The sequence below is a fragment of the Bicyclus anynana genome, chromosome 14 (assembly GCF_947172395.1).
Source record: "Bicyclus anynana chromosome 14, ilBicAnyn1.1, whole genome shotgun sequence".
Lineage (NCBI taxonomy): Eukaryota > Metazoa > Arthropoda > Insecta > Lepidoptera > Nymphalidae > Bicyclus > Bicyclus anynana.
In genome coordinates, this window is record NC_069096.1 from 2,983,311 (window position 1) to 3,006,765 (window position 23,455).

The following is a 23,455-nucleotide window of genomic DNA, read 5'->3' on the forward strand; positions in this document are numbered from 1 at the left end:
ATTTGACGTTTATAGTCATGCGTCTCAGACCAAATTCATAAATTCGTCTGAGGTTTAAATATTTGATCGATAAAAATTATTCGAAATCACCATAGATAATCTTTTTAGGGTTCGGTAGCCAATGGCAAAAAACGTTTTTATTGGATACTTTGACACTGTTATAAAAGGTATCTATGATTGGATGTGTGAGAAGCACAGGCTGTGTTCTAGTTCGGACTACTTTAGTCGAGTATGAACAATTTTTGGGCGGTAAATCCAAAAATTGTTGATGCGACGCTTCGTGTCGAACTGACTCGAGAATATATTCGTTTTTGAATTGTGTATTTGGAACTACTACGGCACCGTGCGTCGTGTTCCGTGCGTTCTATCTGCCTATCATTCTTTAATCTGTGGTATCAATGAAATAAAACAAAAATCAGAAATAAAAAACACTAACATGAAAATACAAAATATGTCTAACAGACAATAATTTAAACTTATAAAAAATTAAACACACAAACACATACTTCGGGTCAATTTTATTTTATAGAAAAAAATTGATAAAGTAAAACATTTATCGCGACCTAACAGTATTGAGAACATCTATTAATCCACTGTGTACTTTGAGCACGACAAGTCTTGTTTCGATCATGGTGAAGTCGCTTAGCTCCATCTGTCAAAAAGTTAAAAAAAATTGTCAATATTCTGAACCATGTGACCACCAGCTATAACTCGTGTGCATTAACTTGACACCTGGCTTTCAAAACAAACACAGTAAAAACATCTTTCGATCAGGTGACAAGATAATCTGCACGAGCTGTACGTTGACTTACTCCATCAGGTGGATCTTTTTCCCTCGGTGGAAGCCTTCCGTACATTCGTTCGCATATTGCGCAAAGTCCACACCAAGTCCTGAATTTTATGGTAGGTGCGTCCGCCTGCAACAATATTTCAATACAAACAAATAAAAATAAAGCTTATTCAAGTCGGAGATATATCGGATCGAAAGTCAGCACAAAATTCGCAATACTTTTGCAAATTATAGAGAATCATCGCATCTACCATAGATATTACAACAAAATTACCTTGCCTATCCAATTTTACTTAAAGTGGCAGTGATTTTTCATTTCTCATACCCGGAAAGAAGTGTTGTTTTGATCTAAGTATTGGGTGAAAAATGCTGCTTCCATCCATAGGTAGGGAATAAGTTATTCTCTCTATGGAGGGAAGAATACGTGAGAACTGAGAAGTAATTTGTATGAGTTATTCCGAATAAAGCTAATAAATAATAATAATAATAAGTGTTTAACACGGGTAAAAGAATCAATTCCTACTCGGACTATAGCCGCCCTCGCTACGCTCGTGCGTCTAAATACCTCGGGAATTGATTCTTTCCACCCTCGGTTAACAATCTACTATTTCGTTTTTACAATTGTCTAATATGATTACTTCAACAAAATTACGTTACTATTTGCTACTACCACTACTATACTAGTGGCAATGTAGGTAAAATGACAGTTCTATATAAAAGCATAGAAATAAACAAACACAAACTGGAATGATTAAACTGTATTTCAAATAACTTATTACTCATTCTTAAACAAATCGTTACTTTGGTAGATGGATAATACATTAATTAAATTTACTTAACGCCACTTAATCACATGTCCACCTCTTTTCCCTAGAGTATATCCCACAATACCCTACCAACCTCAGAATAAAACCATAATCATTAATAAACAGTACAGATTAAAACATTTATCTGGAAGAAGGAGTTTTTATATGTTGTCTTATGTATTTATAATTATTTAAATAATTAAAAATCTAACATTCGGCCATACTGACTACAAGTTTGTCCTCAAACTTTGTAAACACAAATAAATTCTAACATTACATTATTATAAAGATTCACTGAACTATGTCTCATAGTATTTAAAATTTTAATTTATGTTTATTACCACAACTCATTAATTCTCCAATAATTTCTAATTATAACAAAAGTGAGTCCCAATTAATCTATTATTATTACTACTTGCTAAATTCACTGATTTGCAAGTAGTAAAATTCAATTTTGTCATTACAGATATTTTCTAATTTTAAACCTTGATTTAACAATATGTTGAAACACCCTACAATACATTTAATTATTCTTTAAGAATTATATAATTATAGTTTAACAGATTTCTCATTCAATATTTACAAATTGTGAATACAGACCTATACAGATTTTGATAGTGATTCTATTGATAAAAATCCAAACACTTAAATTCAGTTAAACTGGTATGTTAATTCTTGTTTTTACAAATTTGAAATAAATTCAATCTTTAATCACTTCCAGATTCAGTCCAATTACCCAAATTCATGACAAAATTGTCTGTCATTTTGTCATTCCTAAACTAAACTAAAAGTTATGTTAATATAAAGTTATAACTATGAAACCTCGATTCTACAGAGACAGTTCTTATAATCGCATTAGATCATACAAGTAAATCATGTACTTTGACGAAAAACAACATCTAGCGAGGTAGGTCTTATGTATGTCTGAGCTTCCAGATGACAAGAGGGAGCTTTACTCTAGACAGAGACTTATTAAATATTGTAATTAACTTAGACAGAGTAGTAGATTAATTTAAAGCATTAAGTACATAGACGATATGTAATATTTACAAATGTAATGTCTTTATCTTCTAATATTTGTCTGAGCTTTCAGATGACAAGAGGGAGCTTTACTCTAGACAGAGACTTATTAAATATTGTAATTAACTTAGACAGAGTAGTAGATTAATTTAAAGCATTAAGTACATAGACGATATGTAATATTTACAAATGTAATGTCTTTATCTTCTAATATTTGTCTGAGCTTCCAGATGACAAGAGGGAGCTTTACTCTAGACAGAGACTTATTAAATATTGTAATTAACTTAGACAGAGTAGTAGATTAATTTAAAGCATTAAGTACATAGACGATATGTAATATTTACAAATGTAATGTCTTTATCTTCTAATATTTGTCTGAGCTTCCAGATGACAAGAGGGAGCTTTACTCTAGACAGAGACTTATTAAATATTGTAATTAACTTAGACAGAGTAGTAGATTAATTTAAAGCATTAAGTACATAGACGATATGTAATATTTACAAATGTAATGTCTTTATCTTCTAATATTTGTCTGAGCTTCCAGATGACAAGAGGGAGCTTTACTCTAGACAGAGACTTATTAAATATTGTAATTAACTTAGACAGAGTAGTAGATTAATTTAAAGCATTAAGTACATAGACGATATGTAATATTTACAAATGTAATGTCTTTATCTTCTAATATTCGGCCATCCTTACTAAAAGTTTGTCCCCAAACAACACAAGAATATCATGAAATTATGACATTACTATAATATCAACTATAAATAGAACAATGTTAACAATAAAATTTTATAATTAATTATCACACAGCATCCCATAAGTTATTTAAAAGAATCCAATGAAACTATAATGAAATTCTTGATTTCTTCTATATACTTTTATCATAAAAATGTTAAATAAGAATAAGAGTGATACATATTATAAATAAACATAATGTTCATGTGAAGCTTTTGTCAATCAACTTATCTATTTTCATCATTTCAAAACATTATTTATATTTGTCAAATTCGTCATCATCAATTAATGGCATCTGCACCGAACCCCTCACCACCCAGTCCAGAACTAGTAAAGTTACAGGACTTTGTGATCGTGTTAGACTTCCAGATGATGTGTGACATCTGCACCGAACCCCTCACCACCAAGTCCAGAACTAGTAAAATTACAGGACTTTGTGATCGTGTTAGACTTCCAGATGATGTGTGACATCTGCACCGAACCCCTCACCACCAAGTCAAGAACTAGTAAAGTTACAGGACTTTGTGATCGTGTTAGACTTCCAGATGATGTGTGACATCTGCACCGAACCCCTCACCACCAAGTCAAGAACTAGTAAAGTTACAGGACTTTGTGATCGTGTTAGACTTCCAGATGATGTGTTGCATCTGCACCGAACCCCTCACCATCAAGTTCAGAACTAATATAGTTACAGGACTTCATGATCGTGTTAGACTTCCAGATGACATGTGATAGAAGATAATCAAAATATAAAATCAGATATAAATACATATATATACATTTTTAAACGACTTCAAAAAAAAGGAGTTTATCAATTCGTTGGAATCTTTTTATATTTATTTATTTATTTTATTTTGCTGTGTAATAATCAATAGAGAAATTATTATACAACAAATATATCCATAGTCATTCACAAAACAAATAACGGTATATTAGTCGTCATAACACTACTATACTATAATACTATCTAAAATATTATCGATAACACCGGCCGACAAATGAATACTTTTTGAACGTTGTTTTGATTTCAGTAAAAATTATCAGTAATTTATAGTATTTTGAACACAAAAATACCTGCACAATTACTCTATCACATCAATTTTTTTTTACAAAAAGGAAAACAAATTTTACTTTAAAAGCTTCTAACATACAGCAAAAATAACAATATCTGTATGATTGTCTTGCTTTCACTATATCATAGGTAGTACCAAAAGGTAGAGATTGTCTTTTGCTGTATGTCCAGTGTCCACTGCCTTAATTGTTCAACACGATTAGTACAAACTGCAGAGTTCACGATTTTATTTGTATTTTGAAGTCAAAATAAGCTACATATTTATTATACATATTTTCCACAAATTTTTCAGTTTTTGCTTAGAATCATAAAGTTTCAACAAATGTAACAAAATATATCTGGACTATTGTGACACTTTATAGAAGACGTTATGTTTATCAGACGTTTTCCAACAACAAAAAAAACCATTAACTAAAATATATATATATTTTTTTTTAACAAAGGCACTATAACAGCTTATTTCCACGAAACGCGTTACAAATAGGTGTGTCGTTGTTATAACTGAAGTAATTTCTCATGAGAGGTTGCTTAATTCAAAGAAAGAGTGCCAAAACTCGAAAATTTCACTGAAAAATCAAAACTAGCGAATATATTAATTTTACTAAAAATCTGATGTGATATGATAAAATTAGGTCTGATTTCGTAATCAGCACTACAAAATCAGTAGAAAAAAAATAATTATATCTTGGACAACGAAAATCGTGTCGGCCTGTGTAATACATCTATCCTTATATTAAAATTTTACCAAAACACAAATCGTCATCAGTAAGTCATAATTAATGAATAACATCATGGATGTGAGCAAATATTTAAAATATATGTATATATGATATCAAAACTAATAACTCTCAATATAATACATAATTATAATATCATCATATCATAAATAAAAATACTAAATTTAAATCGTGTGTTATCAATACATAGTGTAACTTCTCTCATCTTTGTGATTTGGGTCAACTGTCGAATAGGGCTGTGTTCAACCCAATGATTATCATGAGAATCTCATATATCCCATATTCATCAATCAATATCCATGCATCTCGGATCTGTAATCAAATATTTTCACACAGTATCACATAGCTCAGTCACTTAATCGTTCAGATAAATATCATACTTGTTTGACAAATAATTTAATTTAACATAACTAGCATACCTAGCATCCAAGAGAAAATCAGTCTATAATTGAATGAACCTTAGACCCGGTACATAAAATGAAATAAAATGTTAAACATGTGTTAATCTATCAATTTACTTTAATTCAGACAAAAGACTCTTTCTCTTAAAGAAATGCTTTTTTTTTTTAATGATAATAAAGACTTCTTGAAAATATTGCGATTTATGATTGTAATAATTTTAGTATGTAATCCAATCCTAGTAGTTATCACTAGATAAGAAAAGATGATATTTGACTATGTATTGTATAATTATCTTCAGACTACCCCCTTTTTTGTAATAATAGTAGCATAAACCTGTCTTAGACCAGACCACCCCCTTTGTTATATACCTCTAGTTTGCTATCAGAGGTTTTACCTATTCATTAATTTTAGTATATTCTTTTTTTTTTTAATTCTGTTAAATTTCTTTTTTTTTTTTTTTTTTTTGGCTATATCCATTAATTATTTTACTGATGTAATGATTTAAGTCTCTATATTGATTCATACTTGATGCAGACCACCCATCAGTTGCATGCAGGTACCAACAACTCGGTGGCGTGCACTTTGTAGATGCACAAATGTACTGACTACCTAAGGACCCAATACAAATCTATATTCAAAACCTATACCACTTAATATGTTGGCCAAGGAATTTTCTAATTTTTTTTTTTTACCTTTAGTGTACTAGTATACCCTAGTTAAAACCTTATGCACATATCATTGTAACCATCCGAATATATAATTCTAACCACAACCCCATAATAATTACTAATTTTCATAATTATACAAAATGTTGCAATCTAATAAAATGCTAGAAATAAACAAATGAGACATGGATTAAATACACTAGTGTATCTGCAAATAATAAACTGATTGATTGAATCTAAAACAACAGCAATAGTATGGTTAATTTACTTGTATGTAGAATCTATACATCTGCACATGACCATTAATGAAAAGAGAGCCCAACGTCACCCACCCACAAAACTGTCAAAATATGTCTTAGACAAATATTTTACAACCTATTTATGGCAATCTGTGTCTCTTTACTTGAAGTCCATACAGACTGGGCTCTAAGACAATTTGTGATCAATGATATTATTATAATTAATTATTTATTACTCAATTGTCACACAAGTAACTTTTTAATATCACCCTAAAAAAAATCTCCAATTTAATTAATTATAAGATTTCATTAAGATGAATATCATAATATCTCTTAGTACTCTTGTAGATAAGCCGAATATAATAATATTCATGGATAAGAATCATTTACTGTGTTGCTGCAGATTGTTAATAACTGTTCTATACTAAATAGGCTGAAGGCATGTTGTCAACGCTTGAATAGTTAAATAGGTTTTCAAACATAACTACAAATTTATTTTTCAAGAAATCTATCAATCCAATTTCTTAAAAGATTTAAAAAAATTTATATTAAGTACATACAGTAATCTACATAATGATATATCTAAGCAAATCCTATCTGAAAATATTGTAATAGCTGTCTCAAAACTTGTTATCAGGTACCTACATCAAGGCCTAAAATAATACTTGAACCATTACATAAAACTTCATATATTTTTAATTTTTATGTTATTCAGTCATAAAAACTCACATATAACAAATGTATAGTTTGAAGTTACAGGCACAGAAAAAAACAATATTTTAGTTAATTCATTTTAGTCCCATGTCAGCAACGGATGTAATGTAGTTCTATAATTAAGATTTCTCAATATTACATTATGCCAGTGTCCTACATCCTAACAACCCTAGAGTGGTCTGTCTTCAAACGTTAATTTCTTGAGCAGTGTGTATGTGTGTGTGTGTGTGTACTTTTCACTTAAATGATTTTGGTTTCCTAGATATAGTCATCTAACAAAAATGTTTTGACAATAAGCCAGACAAACTGACAACCTATCAACCATACTTAGTTTCACCTAGTGATTATTTATTCTTTGTAATTTTATTTCATATTAGTCACAACTGAATAATTTATGAGGCTGTTTAATCAAAATAATAAAACTCACCAGACACCTAGTTTAATATATTTAGACATCATTGGTATTTCTCATCCGTCAAACCAACAGGATTCCATCTCATATAACTCTGCAGCTAACACCACACATGCATCTTTGTATTTTGTTATTAATTTACACGTTCTTCTCTGTTCTCTCGCAGTTTTTCAAATAATATCCTCTTATGAGTGCTGTTGGACTGTTTGACTGTTTTGCTCATAAATATCGTCAACATGGTTTATGTGTGTTACGTTTACGTTTCTTCATTCTTGTTAGATATTGTAAGCATCGACAACCGACATCGCATAAATACTTTTACCGGGACCAGTGCGGCGTGCGTCCCATAGCCGTCAGTGGTATACATACCTACTTAATGGTTGTGCGCACGTATGATTTTTATCGCATTTCTCGTAATGTAAACCACTGTTTTCCCAAATTCACACTTCATTTAAATGCCGTTACATTTTCTTTCTGCAGATCGACTTTTATGTAGGTAATGACATCGTGTTCGTAGGTACTCTCACTTCTGATAAAAGCATAGAAATAAACAAACACAAACTGGAATGATTAAACTGTATTTCAAATAACTTATTACTCATTCTTAAACAAATCGTTACTTTGGTAGATGGATAATACATTAATTAAATTTACTTAACGCCACTTAATCACATGTCCACCTCTTTTCCCTAGAGTATATCCCACAATACCCTACCAACCTCAGAATAAAACCATAATCATTAATAAACAGTACAGATTAAAACATTTATCTGGAAGAAGGAGTTTTTATATGTTGTCTTATGTATTTATAATTATTTAAATAATTAAAAATCTAACATATAATTACGCTGAAAACACACCATTAATAAAATGGTACTCTGGCCTCTGTGTAACTCATAACCCTGCTGGTCATCAGGTAAATAGATAGGTTCATTACCTCAGCACTGTCCCCTCCTTCAATAACCACTGGTTTCCTGAAACCAGTATCAAGTAAAGTGAGTTTTATCTCATCGGGAATATTTTCATCTTCCTCATAATGGTCCCACTCCATTATTGTCTGGAATTGGTTCACTTGCTCCGCGGAAAGGATGCCACCCATCATGAGGATGAGGCCTTCGTGTATGTCCTGGTGAATTAGGGAACAAACAAATAAAAAATCGGCCAAGTGCTTGTCGGGTCACGCGCTTTGTATGGTTTCGTAGATTTTTCCATGATGCGCAAAGGGATCTATGAATTAAAAAATGGTGCTGTCCAATGATGTTAAATGCTGTTAGATGTGTTACTAGGTCATGAAAAATGAGACGCTCAAAAGAGGAAATTTCCACATCTCAATGTTAGTTGTGGTCAACAAGGAATGTTACTTAAACAAATAATACCTAAATATCGTCTACAATGGAGTTGTGTGTTCAGGAAGTGTAAAAACTATAATGGTGTACATAATAAACAATGGAATTAAAGACAAAATTATGCATGTGTGCGCTCAGTATTCGGATCACTTTTTGCGGTGATTTTGTAGGGACGTAACCGTTTTATAGTATAAAATTATCATTGGCTGTCACACAATATTTTTGAAGACCAATGGTAATCCACACTATGGAATAAACAAGAAAAAATCACTCTTACTATAGAAGGGAAAGGACACACACTTACACCCCAAAAAATGCTTGTGTTAGGTACTAATATTATAAAGAAGTAAAGTTGTTTGTAACATTATTTGTAAGGGTAAATCTTCGGAACTACTGGTCCAATTTCAAAAATTCTTTCACCAGTAGAATGATACATTATCGAGGAATGCCATAGGCTATATATTGGTATCATGTATATTAGCCGAGTTATCAGTTTTTATCCTACAGGTCGGATCAAATTTTTTTTTATTTTTTATTTTGAATAAGCAAGCGCTTAGCTGCAATCATGCCTGATGGTAAGCGATAATGCAGCCTATGGTGGAACGCGCTTGACTAGAAGATGCCTATTCACTCTTAACTTAAAGTACCTACACATATTGTAGGTGGGGAAAACTGAAGCTGGGAGAGCATTCCACATCTTTGCAGTGCGTATAAGGAAAGAGGAACTAAACCGCTTAGTACGCGCCCGAGGGATTTCGACAACGTAGCGGTGCAGATCTCTGCGATGCCTAGCAGTCCTATGGTAAAACGGCGAAGGTGGCACAAGATCGAACAGTTCCTGAGCGCACTCCCCGAAATATATCTTAACCCGGCAGCACTCGCCACTGGGTAAATATTACCACAGAGTAACTAAAAAAGGATGTCTTTCTTTTTCGGAGCACTTTGGCGGCACGCGCTTCTAGGTACCTTCTAGTTGCTAACTAACGCACACCCACACTGTGTTGCGGCCAAAACGCGCGCGGCGTTCGGCCACAACGGACGTTTAAAGTGAGTATGGGTAAAAAATACCCAGTAGCGACAGTTCTCGTTATTGTTTTTTATGTTTACTTAAGGTTGTTTATCTTGTTTTAGAGCCTATTTAAAATAGATTTCGGGCTGAAAGATAGCACTATAGCAGAATTACTTGAGCAAGAAGATAGCGAGGAAGAAAAAGTTGCAATGTGAGCAATATAGTGAACATGTAAGTGACTCAGAGCAAAATGTTGGTAAATCAGACGCAGACTCAGACCTTGACGAAGTTCCTTGCGATCTACCCTCAAATAAAGAACCGTAACCCTCAAATGCAGAATATTTAGAAGATGTGACATTGAAATTAATTTAGGAAAGGAAAGTTTATTGGAAACGACAAACCAACTGTTTGGAAACTTCGTGTGCCACCGCAAGGGGTAAGAACCAGATCCCATAATATTATTTGTCACCTGCCTAGACCAATCGGTGAAGGTAGATCTTGCTCATCTATACTAGACGCTTGGGATCTAATATTTACTGAAAGATGTCTTCAAAAGATTACACGAATATTTACATCCAAGATCCGAAATCTAAGTTCACGAGGGAACGCGACTGTAAGCCTAGCGACATTGTTGAGCTTCGGGCTCTTTTGGGTTTACTTCTGCCTCTCGCTGCGCCGTATGTGACTGGAAAAAGATCGAAAGACAAAGACAGTTTGTAAGTTATGCTCTAAGAGAATATGCCGGGAACATACAACCGCAATATGTGAGGACTGCTTTGATAACATAAAATAAAGCCATTTTTACTAACGGGCGAGGAACAGCAAGTTCTATGCCAAATATCTAAAAGTTCCCGAGGTATAAAAAAATATATGCTTGTTTTGATTTTCTAGTGTTTAAGTCATCTTTTCATAAATATCTCAATTTTGTATGGTTCCCAAGAAGAAAAAGCATTTTTGATAGTTTGTATAAGAGTTTAACAATTTTTGTTCGAATTTTATGATTTTTTTTCAAAAGGCTCACATTTTTGATAAATAAATGATTAGACTGTAATATATCTTTTTATTTACTTAAAATAATATTATTAAAATTATATAATGCGCATAAAACAATTAACTACCTATTTGTCTTGAATAATGTACCATAAAATCTGTGGTATTTTTTACCCAGTAGCGAGTATTAATGTTTGTAAAATCCTAGCGAGTGCTGCCGGGTTAAAATTCTCCTTAAAACAGCATTATTAGAAACACTGCCTAAACTATAGCATATAATTTAATGCAATGTATAAAGGCTTTGTGTATCTTTAAATGTTATACAAAAAAGTCCGCGATTATTTATACAATTAAACTTTAATCCTTATCAAAATGGATTACTTAGTAATCACAAGGATATTATAGGGATAATATTTGCTCTTTACAGTATTTTAATTAGTTATATAGTTTCGGAGATAATACAAAACTAAAGTCTCAAAAATGCCGCTAAAAGCCACCCCGCGGTTTCGGTGGGAATACGGGTTAAAAACATAGCCTACCATAGTATGACACTCACAAATAACGTGGCTTTCTATTGGTAAAAGAATTTTCAAAATCAATTCAGTAGATCCTCCGCCTCTATATAGTCTTCTATAGCGAGTAAATGAATTCTGTTGATACCTAATCGCTAAACCTCGAGGACAGCTAAAGCGATTTCGCATATTCTTTTTCTTAAAATATTCTTAATTATTTATAATAATCCTAAAAAATACAACACTTTTTCTATACTCCCATACAAACGATTCGTAATAATACTTAAAAGTCAATTTGAACTTTTGAGTACCAAAAACATAAAGTTACTGAAGAGGTTTCGTGAAGGCAAAACAATAGAGTGATATTAGGGTAGGGATAGGGTACGAGTAGGAGTAGGGTACGGGTAGAGGTGGGGTACGGGTAAGGGTCGGGTACGGTTAGGGTACGGGTAGGGGTAGGGTACGGGGTAGGGGTAAGGTAGGGGTTAGATAGGGTAGGGGTAGGGTAGGCGAAGGGAGAAGAGTGTAAAAAAGGGGTTTTAAAAAGTTTACATCGAGTTTCACGAGGTCACGCGGACGAAGTCGCGGGCGTCCGCTAATTAAATTATATAAATGGATGTTATTTTGTCCTCTTCGTTAAATGAATTAATAAGGGATTCACCTTTATTGGCATCCTGTAGCCTCTGGAGCGAAATTTTCTTAATACTGTTACATAGAGCAACTGCTTCGATTTCTTCACAGTAACAAATCTGGCTGCGTAATTCATTGGACTTATACCTGAAAATAAATTGACATTGAGGTTGAATTGATCTCTATATCATTTTCATGTCCAGCAGTGGACATTACAGTAAAGGGGCTCCCTGTAAGTGTAACCCTGTGATGATCCGATGCGTGCTGCCATCTACAGGCATAGTTAAATAATGTTTGTCATATTAAACTACCGGTAGATGGCGTTCGTAGAGAACTTAGAAACAATCCCTTTTTGAATACTTCAATGACCTGTTGCAATTCAGTTATGCATAAGGCTCATAGATGGCGCTTATCTATTTCAAAGAAAGGAGATTCTCAATTAATCGGAATTATTATTTCTAAGTAGTTTTACTTCCTTTATCAGTCTAAAACACATTCTTTCTTCCTCTGTGGATTGCAGATCTATTCATTTTTGATTCCATCACACAGAGATAGGTACTTATTCTGAGCATAGTGACACTGAGCTTTCTTATGAGGCTCATAGTTAGCGATTATGTTAATCACTCGTTAAACATTGATACATAATCTTGAATTATTTAATTATGTCAAGATTACCTATGCTCATCTAATTGTCATGATAATAAACCGCAGAAATAATCTGAAGTATTTTGGAAGTTATGAAATGAGCTTATTGTAATACAGCTAAAATCGATAACAATAACATTAGCCTACAAGCTATTTAAGCAATTGCTTAGGGCATCCGTAGGGGGTACCAGAGACAACAGAAAAAAAACCAGTGCAAGAATGTCAAAGCAATTTCAAAAGAGCATAAAGCATCAAGTTACCTTAAAACGGCACTGATAAGTAATGGCTGCTAGAGAAGCAACTTACTTTCTAAAGCATTAGAGTCCAACGGCAGGCTGAACTGAGCGTTCTGGCGCGAGAACACGCGCGGTATATGGAGCCAGTCCCCCAAACTGACAGCCGGGACGCGGTATTCGCGGAGTAGAGTCTGCATCTCCTGCCCGTACTGACGCTCGGGCCGAGTGCGCAACGCCTCCTCTAGCACATAACGTCTCTAGAACCATAACAAATGGTTGTTGAGTTGTAGACACGGCCGTGAGTAAGAAAATACCTACGTTTCCAACGAAACTTATACTTCGCATCGATGCTTCGTTCATTGTTCAAAGATAAAAAAGACATTCGCCTCGTAGACCTACTGCAGCATTCTATATTAGAAAGGGTATTCAAAGCTGCTCTAGTAGGGTCATACCAAATTTGACTGGGCAGGGATTACATCATGACGTGATGATGTAATCCCTGCCTAAAATGAGATGTGAGATGGGAAGTGTTGACTAGTATACTAAAGGAATTCCTTAATCCTACACTCTTTGGTCACAAGTCCCTGACTCTGCTCGGAGTTCTTCTTTCTGCCACACACACTAGGTACGGACATGGTACGTACCCGCATGGAGAATCCATGGAAAGCTAAGATATTCGTCTCATGACAATCCAAGGTCCAAGAGAACATGATTCCTTTCTGTAGTTTTTAAACTTATCTTCTATTTTACTTGAAAACTCGCACCTACTCATACATACGATTATATCTTTCATAAATTTTCTGACAGTACGTACAGTGGTAAATAGGTACAGTACCTAAATCTATTTTATTATTAAGGATATTGTATTTATACATTTGTAATTCCATTTGGACCTTTGAGGGACAAACCTTTGTATCAAATTCAGTTTCAATAGCATCTTCATCGACCTCCCTATGCAAGTACTTCAGTATATCATCATCCAGGAACGAATCCGTCTTCCTCGCCGGTACAGATTTGACGACCGGCAGTAAAATATCATCATCTGCCTTAGCCACGGACCCTCGGGAACTGGGGTTCTGTGAGTCTGTTACTATTCCAGAAATCTGAAAGTTAAATGTTAACTGGTCAATATATGAAATTGAAACATTATAGAATATAATTTTATTTGTCCACGTAAGTAGGACGAATATGTATGCATTCCATAGATTTACTGTGCGCGTGAAATTCAGTTATTGTCAGGATCAGTTAAATCCCGAGGGTATCACAGATATTTGCGACATAAAAAGTAGCCTTACTTATATGTAACTTTTAATAACCTAATATCCAAATAACCTCTTCTATCTTCCAGTAAACTATGATAGTCTCATTTAAATCGGTCCAGCCGTTCCATAGATTAGCCCAGATAAACAGACAGACAGACCCTTCTTCTGACGCAGGGGCAAAAAGGCTTGTTTGTGTTTTGGTATCGTGTATAAAAGCACTTGAGAAAACATATTTTAAATTCACATACAGACACACTTTTTCAGATTTTATTTATAGATTTTTATGTACTTGTGTTTCAGGATCTTGCTGCGCCTGCGCTGCCAGACCTGCAGAAGTCAACCGGTCGCTGCCTCCAGTCCTTCCCTTGCGACGCCGCTTGCCGCGTCGACGTATTTCACCACCTGCAACAACAAAACAACAACATTCATTGTACATGTCGTTCAATAGATACTTAAATAATACAGATCAAAATTGGGGAGATTGTAAAGGAATGAATTAATAGATTTTCGTCAGATATGTTTTTTTATGTGTTTTAAGATAACCTACCCCATACCATACCTATATTTCTAAATCTTTCTAGAAAGCAAAGTAACCTTCACTTCACCTATCTTAACAGCGGAGATTACTTGTCAGCGAAGTAGTCATATTTTAAGGTTTAAAAATTGTGAAAACTTGATTCTCCGATTTGTTTGATCCATACATTTTATTACCTAGACAACTATTATCTATACTTATAATAAATCTGTAGAGAGGTCAATTCTGTACATGAAATATATTTCCAAAATAACTATCAGGGGGTGATTAGTGATCGATACTGATGCCAAAAATGCAATTAGTAAAATTTTTGTCTGTCTGTCTGTCTGTCTGTCTGTCTGTCTGTCTGTCTGTCTGTCTGTCTGTCTGTCTGTCTGTATGTTCTTTATAGAAACAAAAACTACTGGACGGATTTTAACGAAACTTGGTACAATTATTCTACATACTCCTGGGCAGGTTATAGTATACTTTTCATTACGCTACGATCAATAGGAGCAGAGCAGTGAAGAGAAATGTTGAGAAAACGGGAGAAGTTACTCAATTTTTTAAGCTTCCGTCGCGTGTACAGCCTTAATGGTTAAAGCTACAAAGAAATAATGTATGACGGAAATGCTTTCCTTAAAATTATCTATAAAAACACAACAGCATATATATGTCTATCTTTTATGGTTGACTCACAATAACACGTGTAACTCCTGATAGCTTAGCAGTCCGGAGCTTTCTAATTATATTTGTCAACTCTTATGTTTATAACACTCGTCACTCATCCCTAACTAAAAAAGTTAATATTATTACCTATTCAATAAGAAAAGAATCATAAAAATCGGTAAAGAAACACCAAAGTTATACAAGAAATACGCTAAGCCATCGCGAGTGAATACTAATTCATGCTCGACGCGACTCGCGGGGGGGGGAATAAATAAATTAATGATTACGGTAGGGGTAGGGTAGGGGTAGTGTAGGGTAGGGGTAGGGTAGGAGTAGGGCAGGAGTAGGGTAGTGGTAGGGTAGGGGTAGGGTTGGGATAGGGTAGGGTAGAGGTAGGGTAGGGTAGGATAGGGGTAGTTGAAAGTTTACAACGACTTACACGCGGACGAAGTCGCGGGCGTCCGCTAGTTATTTAAATAAAAATGGTAAACTATGTAGGTACGTAAGTAAACAAACTCCATTCTGCATGTTAATTAAAAATGAAATACCTCCTTCATCCACATTTTGTTCACTGCCATCGTTATCTTCTTTGTCTTTTGATCGTTGAGAGGCCGGAGCGTCAGCTTTTTTATTTTTTAAAACTTTACCCAGGTTCAAAGCTTTCAGTTGGTTCTGAAAATGATCAATTTATATTCATTCTTCGGAAATTATTCCTATATTGAAATAATTTAGGATTGAACTGAGATAGAAATATATAAACTGAAATATTTCGTTTCAAAAAATTTTCAAAATTCGTTTATTTCAAGTAGGCTAGTAGTTTACAAGAACTGTTGATACGTCAGTTGACTATTGTAAAGATAGCATTATTCAACCCCTACTTCACCCCCTTCTATTTATATTTTAGGGTCAAAAAGTACCCTATGTTTTGCTCCAAGGTTCCATTTCCATTATACCAAAGTTCACCTTGATCGGTTCAGCCGTTTAGCCGTGAAAAGATAACAGACAGACAGACTTATTTTCGCATTTATAATATTATATTAGCAGAACCTCGCAGTTTCGCCTGCATAGATCCCATTCCCGTGGGAATACGAGGATAAAATATAGCTTATGTTACTCTCTGATGATGTAGCTATTACTATTGGTGAAAGAATTTTTCATATCTTTCCACTGGTTAGTGGTTTATAGCCGCCGCTAGACGTTTGATGTTTCCTTTATGTAGGTAGGTAGGTATATGAACAAATTACTAACAAAGGCGAATGGTAAACTAGCATGGATAAGATTTTAGTCCACAATAGTCGTAATGTTCAAACGTTCAGTTTAACGAATAGTATGGACATAAATACACGTCACCTCAAGTTTTTTAAAAAACTCCTCGCTCTCGTAAGTCGATATTTGTTCCTTCCTAGTCAACTTTTTGGTTATTTTCACGTTTGACAACCTCATGCCTTTCTCCTTCCCCGACTCCCAGGATGTCAATGACAGGACTATATTCGATGCTTCTCTTTTCTTGTTTTTCGGTACATAGTTTATTATAATTTTGTTCACATGAGTCACACTGCACTCGCAATTATTTGTTGCCACAATTATTTGCGGCAAACCCAACTGTTTCCGTTTTGTACGTTTGTTTTTGTGGTTGTCTGAATTGTCTACTGTACCAAAAATGTTTTTCTCTTTCTGGATTTTGTCTTTTGGTTTCCTACTTTTTATTTGTAACAATTTGGTTTTTGATATTAAAAACGGAAGCATGTTTATATAAAAATACTCAAAAACGCAGTGGATGTGATGGATTCTAAATGAAAGTTGTGGTATCAGTGTTTACGTCATTGAGATTAGAACTTACATATCAGTTGTAAAATAATTAGCATATTAAGCTTTAGTTTACGCTCTAGTAAATCTGATAAGGTTGTTAAAGTTATTGGTCATTGAGATATGAATTTATTTCTTGGTTAGATAATGCATAAGTGTTTATGTATTAGCTGTATCCTGACGTAACAACATACTTAAAGGCAGGTAGTTTAATCTAAGTTAGCTTAATGCTGTAGACCTTAATTTTAGACACTCATTAATATAAATTGGGCCATCAAAATACCTACTCTGCCTGAAGTAAAAGGCTTTGTTATTCTATTACTAAATAGGTAGCCTACCTACTATTAATATAATAATCATCATCATCTCCTTTCCTTTATCCCACTTATGTGAGGTCGGAAAAATATTATGTCAATCTTTTTCCATTCGTCTCTATTACTCGTCAACTCATCCACTCCTTTTACACACATGTCCTCTTTCGCACACTCCAGCCATCTCTTCTTTGGCCTTCCTCTCCTCTTATGTCCTTCCACTTGCACATTCAACATTTTTCTTCTAGTACCTAATATAACTTTCCTCCCTGCGCAATACATGCCCATACGAAGCTTACCTTGTACTCCTCATTTTTTCTGTAACTGGTACCACTTTCAGACTTCCTCTTATATACTCATTCCTTTTATTATCCATTCTTGTCACACCACACAACCACCTCAATATACGCATTTCGTTCACATGCATTTTTTTACTATCCGCCCCTTATACCGCCAAACATTCTAATCCATGCAGCACGATAGGTCTTACAACCGTTTTGTATATTTTATCCTCAAGTCTAAGAGTCATTCGAGGGTCACATACGAGTAGAACACCTGAGACTTGTAACACTTCTAACACTGACAGGTTCTTTAGGCATTCTCTTGGCCAGCACTGGTGGTAACTGCTCACACTGGTTCAACAGACAATAAACGCCACCAGAGAGATTGAGAGACGGTAGAATAGATCTCTCGTTGAAGCTTGAAGATATTTCATTTGCTTACCTTTTTAACACTTCTAACACTGACAGGTTCTTTAGGCGTCCTCTTGGCCAGCACTAGTGGGGAGGCCAGTGGCGGTAACTGTTCACACTGGTTCACCAGGCGATGAGCGCCGCCGGAGAGATTCAGTGACGGTAGAGTAGATCTCTCATTGACGCTTGGAGATTGGGCTGCTGTTATCTCCGAAGTACCGTAGCCGTGGTAATATAGGGTTTCCTAAGAACAACAATTTAACATGGACTGGACGTGTTCGAAGTCTTTTTTAAAACTTAAAAAAAAAAGAAAAGACATTAGGTAGGTACATTACGCATTATGTTATGCGCAAAGTTATCAAGGCTGCAATACCTGGCTATGACTTCTCCTCAAATCCAATACAATGGTAGTTCTCTGATGGGGCTGGTCAGGAGTTAAGCATCTCCGTGATCCTCTGGACTTTCCACTGGCGAGCGTTGGCGCGGGTGTCAAAGGGCGGGAGTCTGTTTCTGCATATCTGAAATAATGCATCAACATCATTAACAAGCTATATTCGGCTCAATGTTGAGCACGAATCTCCTCTCAGAATAAGAGAGGTTAGGCCTTAGTCCACCACGCTGGCAGATTGGCTTGGCAGATTTCACACACGTAGAGAATTAAGAAAATTCTCAGGTATGCAGGTTTCCTCACGATGTTTTTCCTTCGCCGTTTGAGACATGATCTTTAATGTCTTAAAATGCACGTAAATGAAAAATTGGAGGTGCATGACCCAGACAGGATTCGAACCTAAGCCCTTCGATTCGAAGGCAGAGGTCATATCCACTGGGTTATCACGGCTCTAAATAATACATATCGATACTTTATTACTGTACAACATCAATAAATTCATTAAAACAAAGTGGCTTCCCACCGTATGTAGGTACGCTTAGTACCTACATAGGTCACAGTAAAAATAGGTCTCATTTTTATTTCATAAACATTTATCAACCTTATAAAGTAAAAAAAAAATATTACAACCTTAAAGACTATTTTTGCAGAACAATTAAAGAAACACGCACTTTTAGAAGACTTGTTGTATGTTGCCAGGTCTAGTGATCGGGGTTGACAGCCGAATATCTGCCAGACATACAAACATTAAGTTAATTTTTGTTTGACTTCAACAGTGCGTGTTGCCTATGGGCTGCATAATTAAGGCTCAGAGTCACACAGTGGACGATCTCGGAGTATCTTTGCGTGATCGAATCAGATCCGCAGAAGAATCAAAGTCATAACTCACCGACATATTGCTCAATGAGTAGCCTAGCTGAAGTTGTAGGGCGGGGCACACAGTTTTAAGAGAGCGATGGACGTTGCTTTGGGGTCCCAATTTAAAGAAAGCTATCTTTATCTAAAATGAAGAGGTAACCTTGTCGGAGAATTTTCTAAGGGCACTCTATGACTAGTTATTACCTATTGGTTACCTACTTCGTACCTATATCTAAAAGACTTGAATTTTACTTACCTTCTAAACATATCTTCTGTTACGATGTCATGCGGCGTTCTGTTCTTTTCCTTTTCCTGGTCTTGGAACTTTGACAAGTCCTCTTGGAATAAATGACCTTTGCCTTCGAGAAACTGAAAACGCAGAATTTTGGTAATGTTTATTAGCTAATCAAACTACTTTTTTTAATTCTTTACAAGTTAGCCCTTGACTACAATCTCACCTGATGGTAAATGATGATGCAATCTGAGATGGAAGCGGGCTAACTTGTTAGGGGGAAGATGAAAATCCAAACCCCTTTCGATTTTTGCACGACATCATATCGCTAAATCGCTTGGTGGTACGTCTTTGCCGGTAGGGTGGTAACTAGCCACGGCCGAAGACTCCCACCAGTAATGACCAATTACCTCAGTGGTTTACAGGACTTCCGTCTTGTAAACCACTGCGCAAACCTCTGCGCCACGGAGGCCGAAGTCGGTTAATATGTAAAACAGAAAATAACTTTTTTTGTGGTAGGTATACTTATAGTGTTTCTGCCCGTAGTGACTAGGGTTACATACGTACCCAAGCATCCTTTGCCTTTTTTACAAACTCCCTGGCCGCATTGTCAGCTGGATGGTTGCAGAGCACAGAGCAGGCATGCGAGAAAGGGTTGTAGAGACCGGCGTACGGTCGCAGCATGAACGGCGCCGGCGCCACTTCGCATCGCAGCTCTGTTTCTTGGGTGCTCTGTATCGAGAAAGAGATTGATTTGTAGTTGTCATCTATCTATGTATACCTGGGCACACTCGCCACACAAGTGGCGTGGAAAATCAGAGAATGTAGCGTTTCATGCCACTTGTCCTGCCCACTGCTTCCAATTTTGTCGGCGCGTCTTGCAAGTGAAAGTACTTAACTAGTAGGTACCTACGCAGGCAGTCGTGAATAATTCCGCGAATAGAGGAGTATGTGGACAGACAGAGAAAAATCGCGGCAACGCGAGGAGGCTGGCTGCAGAATATTACGTATAGAGCTAAGTAGGTACCTTCTCATTAAACAGTAGGTACTGCTGTACGGTTGTGAAACTTGGCCAGCCTTGATGAGGCATGTACAGGAACTCCGAGTCACGGAGATGAAAATGCTACGATGGATGTGTAAAGTCACACGTTGTGACCGACAATGTAGGCTCAGTGTCCGTGACATCGGAGATAAGCTGCAGGAAGCCCGTATTAGATTGTACGGTCGCGTTGCACGTCCGCAGAGCTACGTCGGTAACAGATACCTGAACATCGTAGTCCCTGGAGCTAAATCCCGAGGTCGCCCCAAAAAGCGCTGCCTCGACATCGTACACGCGGACTTGAGAGCCAACAAACTCAATTCACTCTCTCTCCGACAAGAAGTCGGATGCCCAAGATCGGGCAAAGTGGGTGAGATTATGTCGGAAAGCGGATCCCACTTAATGGGACCGCGCTAGGAAGAAGAAGAGGTACCTACGTGTTACGAGGTAGGTGTTTCAAGGTTATGCCAACTGTTTTTCTTTGTAGTGATAAGACAAAATAACGAGGCATTTGTAATTGAATATGTTTGCCCCATTCGATCACGACCTCTGAGAAACGCAGGTTAATGGGTTAACCTGCAGGGCAGTGTAGGTGTAGACACAGAAAACATATGTACAAGGGTTGCGAAGGGTTGCTCTGTTATAGTCTATGGCTTTTCGTATTATACCAAACGTCCCAGACGTGCTATCAGATCAACCCATATTCGGCTCATTGCTGAGCTCGAGTCTCCTCTCAGAATGATAGGGGTTAGGCCAATAGTCCACCACGCTGGCCCAATGCACGATTGGCAGACTTTCCACACGCAGAGAAATAAGAAAATTCTCTGGTATGCAGGTTTCCTCACGATATTTTTATTATTATATTTAATTTTTTTTTTTTTTTTATGCAAAATAAGCTCGCGCTTGACCACGATCTCACCTGATGGTAAGTGTAGATGTGGCCTAAGGTGATACGCGCTTGCCTAGAAGATGCCTATTCACTCTCATCTTAAAGATGCCCAATTTGTAAGAATTAGGAAATACTGACTTCGGGAGAGAGTTCCATACCCTAGCCATACGTATAAGAAACGAAGAAGCAAATCGCTTCGTACGAGTCCTGGGAATGTCAATGACGTAGGGATGGAAACCTACCCGGTGTTTTGCAGTGCGGTGGTAAAAAGGTGACGGTGGTACAAGCTCAAATAGCTCCTGTGCACACTCTCCGAAATATATTCTGTAAAAAACCGAGAGACTAGCAACCTTCCTACGATGACCAAGGGTTTGAAGTTTTTTCAGAAGGGATGAGTCTTCGCCTATAAGTCTCCTGGCTCGGCGATCTACAGCGTCCAAAGCAGCCAACTGATACTTAGCAGAGCCATCAAAAAGGTGACTGCAGTACTCCATGCACGATCGAACCTGAGCTTGATATAAAGTTAGCAATTGGTGTGGTGTGAAGTACTGCTTCACCTTATTTAGGATAATAATTTCTTAAAATGCACACAACTGAAAAGTTGGAGGTGCACATGCCTCGAACCGGATTCGAACCCCGGAATCGCAGACAGAGGTCATGTCCACTGAGGTAATAGGTATTATAAAGGCCCATAAACCTGTTTTTGTACATAGACATGATATGTTAGCGTCCACACTTCAAACTCAAACTAGGTGCGTTCAGAAAATTACTGCATACTCTAGAAACTAAAAAGAAATGTTTACCTACCTTCTGTCTTGGTAATACATATTTTTCTTGCACACTGGCCAATAAACCCGTGTTACTGGTGAGGCCCATTTCTTCGTTTTGTTTACGTCTAACGGCTATAGCGTATGACTACTTAATAAAAACACATCGATCAATCTATCGCCTGGTTACAAGCATTGTTATGAACTAAAGAAATCATGAATACAAAATAGGGTACCAATAGAGAAGTCGATAATAAAGTTAGGCGTTGACTGTTAGTTGGTGGGTAGGTATACTGCGTTCAACTACAGTTTGTTTCATGTAGGACGCTGCGGATGACAGTTCTTTTCACTCTTGAATGTTTGTCGCGATTCATGAACTTCATACAGGCGACTGTCACCGTACCCATGCTATCTGAAAAACACTTTAATCTCAAAACTTGCTCCAGCCTTCTTAGACTGCATCATCATTTAACATGCGCGGTCAACGGCTGGCCATGGAATAAAAAAATTAAAAAAAGCCTCCGCGTAAAGTCATAGCACACTCAATAACTCTGAAAGGGATCGGCATCGCATCAACTCTAGCTGTCCAGTATTTATTGTATGAAACTCCTTACTGCGGAACGCAGACGCAGACGCGGAACGCAGACCAGACGTGACTTGATGCGTATTCGCACGAGAGTTTTTTTTTAAACGGAAAAAGCGTTCAAATACAACAAATGCATTCCCAAGTATATGTTCACACGACAAAGATTGTAAAACACGAGGCTTTTTTTTCAAGCAATGTTGGCATTTTCAATTTTGGGCGTCCTTCTTCCTTCATTAACTTCATACTATATTTAAACGCTATTTAACGTCCGTTAAAAACTGGGTCGGCATATGAAATACTGTATTTCTCTTCTTCAAAGTTGGTGGATGTTTTTTTATTCTTTACAAGTTACCCCTTGACTACAATCTTACTTGATGGTAAGTGATGATACAATAAGATGGAAGCGGGCTAACTTGTTAGGTGAATGAAAAGCCGTGTTCTTCACGACATCGTACCGGATCGCTAAATCGTCTTTGCCG

At 36.2% G+C, this 23,455-nt stretch overlaps 1 protein-coding gene across 5 annotated transcripts; it reads right to left on the bottom strand.

The window, feature by feature from the left end:
- Positions 1-499: 499 nt before the first annotated feature.
- LOC112048545 (uncharacterized) lies at positions 500-22,825 on the bottom strand. 5 transcript variants are annotated; one of them, XR_008251465.1, is made up of 14 exons: positions 22,431-22,825; positions 20,263-20,427; positions 19,720-19,832; positions 18,591-18,735; positions 18,249-18,461; positions 15,957-16,080; positions 14,515-14,627; positions 13,872-14,066; positions 13,034-13,220; positions 12,114-12,229; positions 8,433-8,721; positions 1,065-1,499; positions 813-917; positions 618-652 (listed from the first exon to the last, which is right to left on the bottom strand). XR_008251465.1 is itself a non-coding variant. In XM_024086115.2 (13 exons), exons 1-13 carry the CDS (start codon positions 22,497-22,499, stop codon positions 554-556), a joined length of 1,833 nt encoding a protein of 610 aa, XP_023941883.1. In that variant the 5' UTR covers positions 22,500-22,813; the 3' UTR covers positions 500-553. The 5 variants fall into 5 exon arrangements, 3 of the variants coding, with proteins under 3 accessions (XP_023941883.1, XP_052741580.1, XP_052741582.1); XM_024086115.2 differs by lacking the exon at positions 1,065-1,499 and having other exon boundaries at positions 500-652; positions 8,533-8,721; positions 22,431-22,813; XR_008251464.1 differs by having other exon boundaries at positions 609-652; positions 813-1,499.
- Positions 22,826-23,455: the final 630 nt, after the last annotated feature.

Coding starts and splice junctions, on each gene's coding strand:
- LOC112048545 (XM_024086115.2), bottom strand. CDS start 22,499: ATGGGCCTCACCAGTAACACGGGTTTATTGGCCAGTGTGCAAGAAAAA. Junction 18,736..19,719: donor ACAGAAGATATGTTTAGAAG/GTAAGTAAAATT, acceptor GCATTATTTCAG/ATATGCAGAAACAGACTCCC. Junction 18,462..18,590: donor TGAGGAGAAGTCATAGCCAG/GTATTGCAGCCT, acceptor TGTTGTTCTTAG/GAAACCCTATATTACCACGG.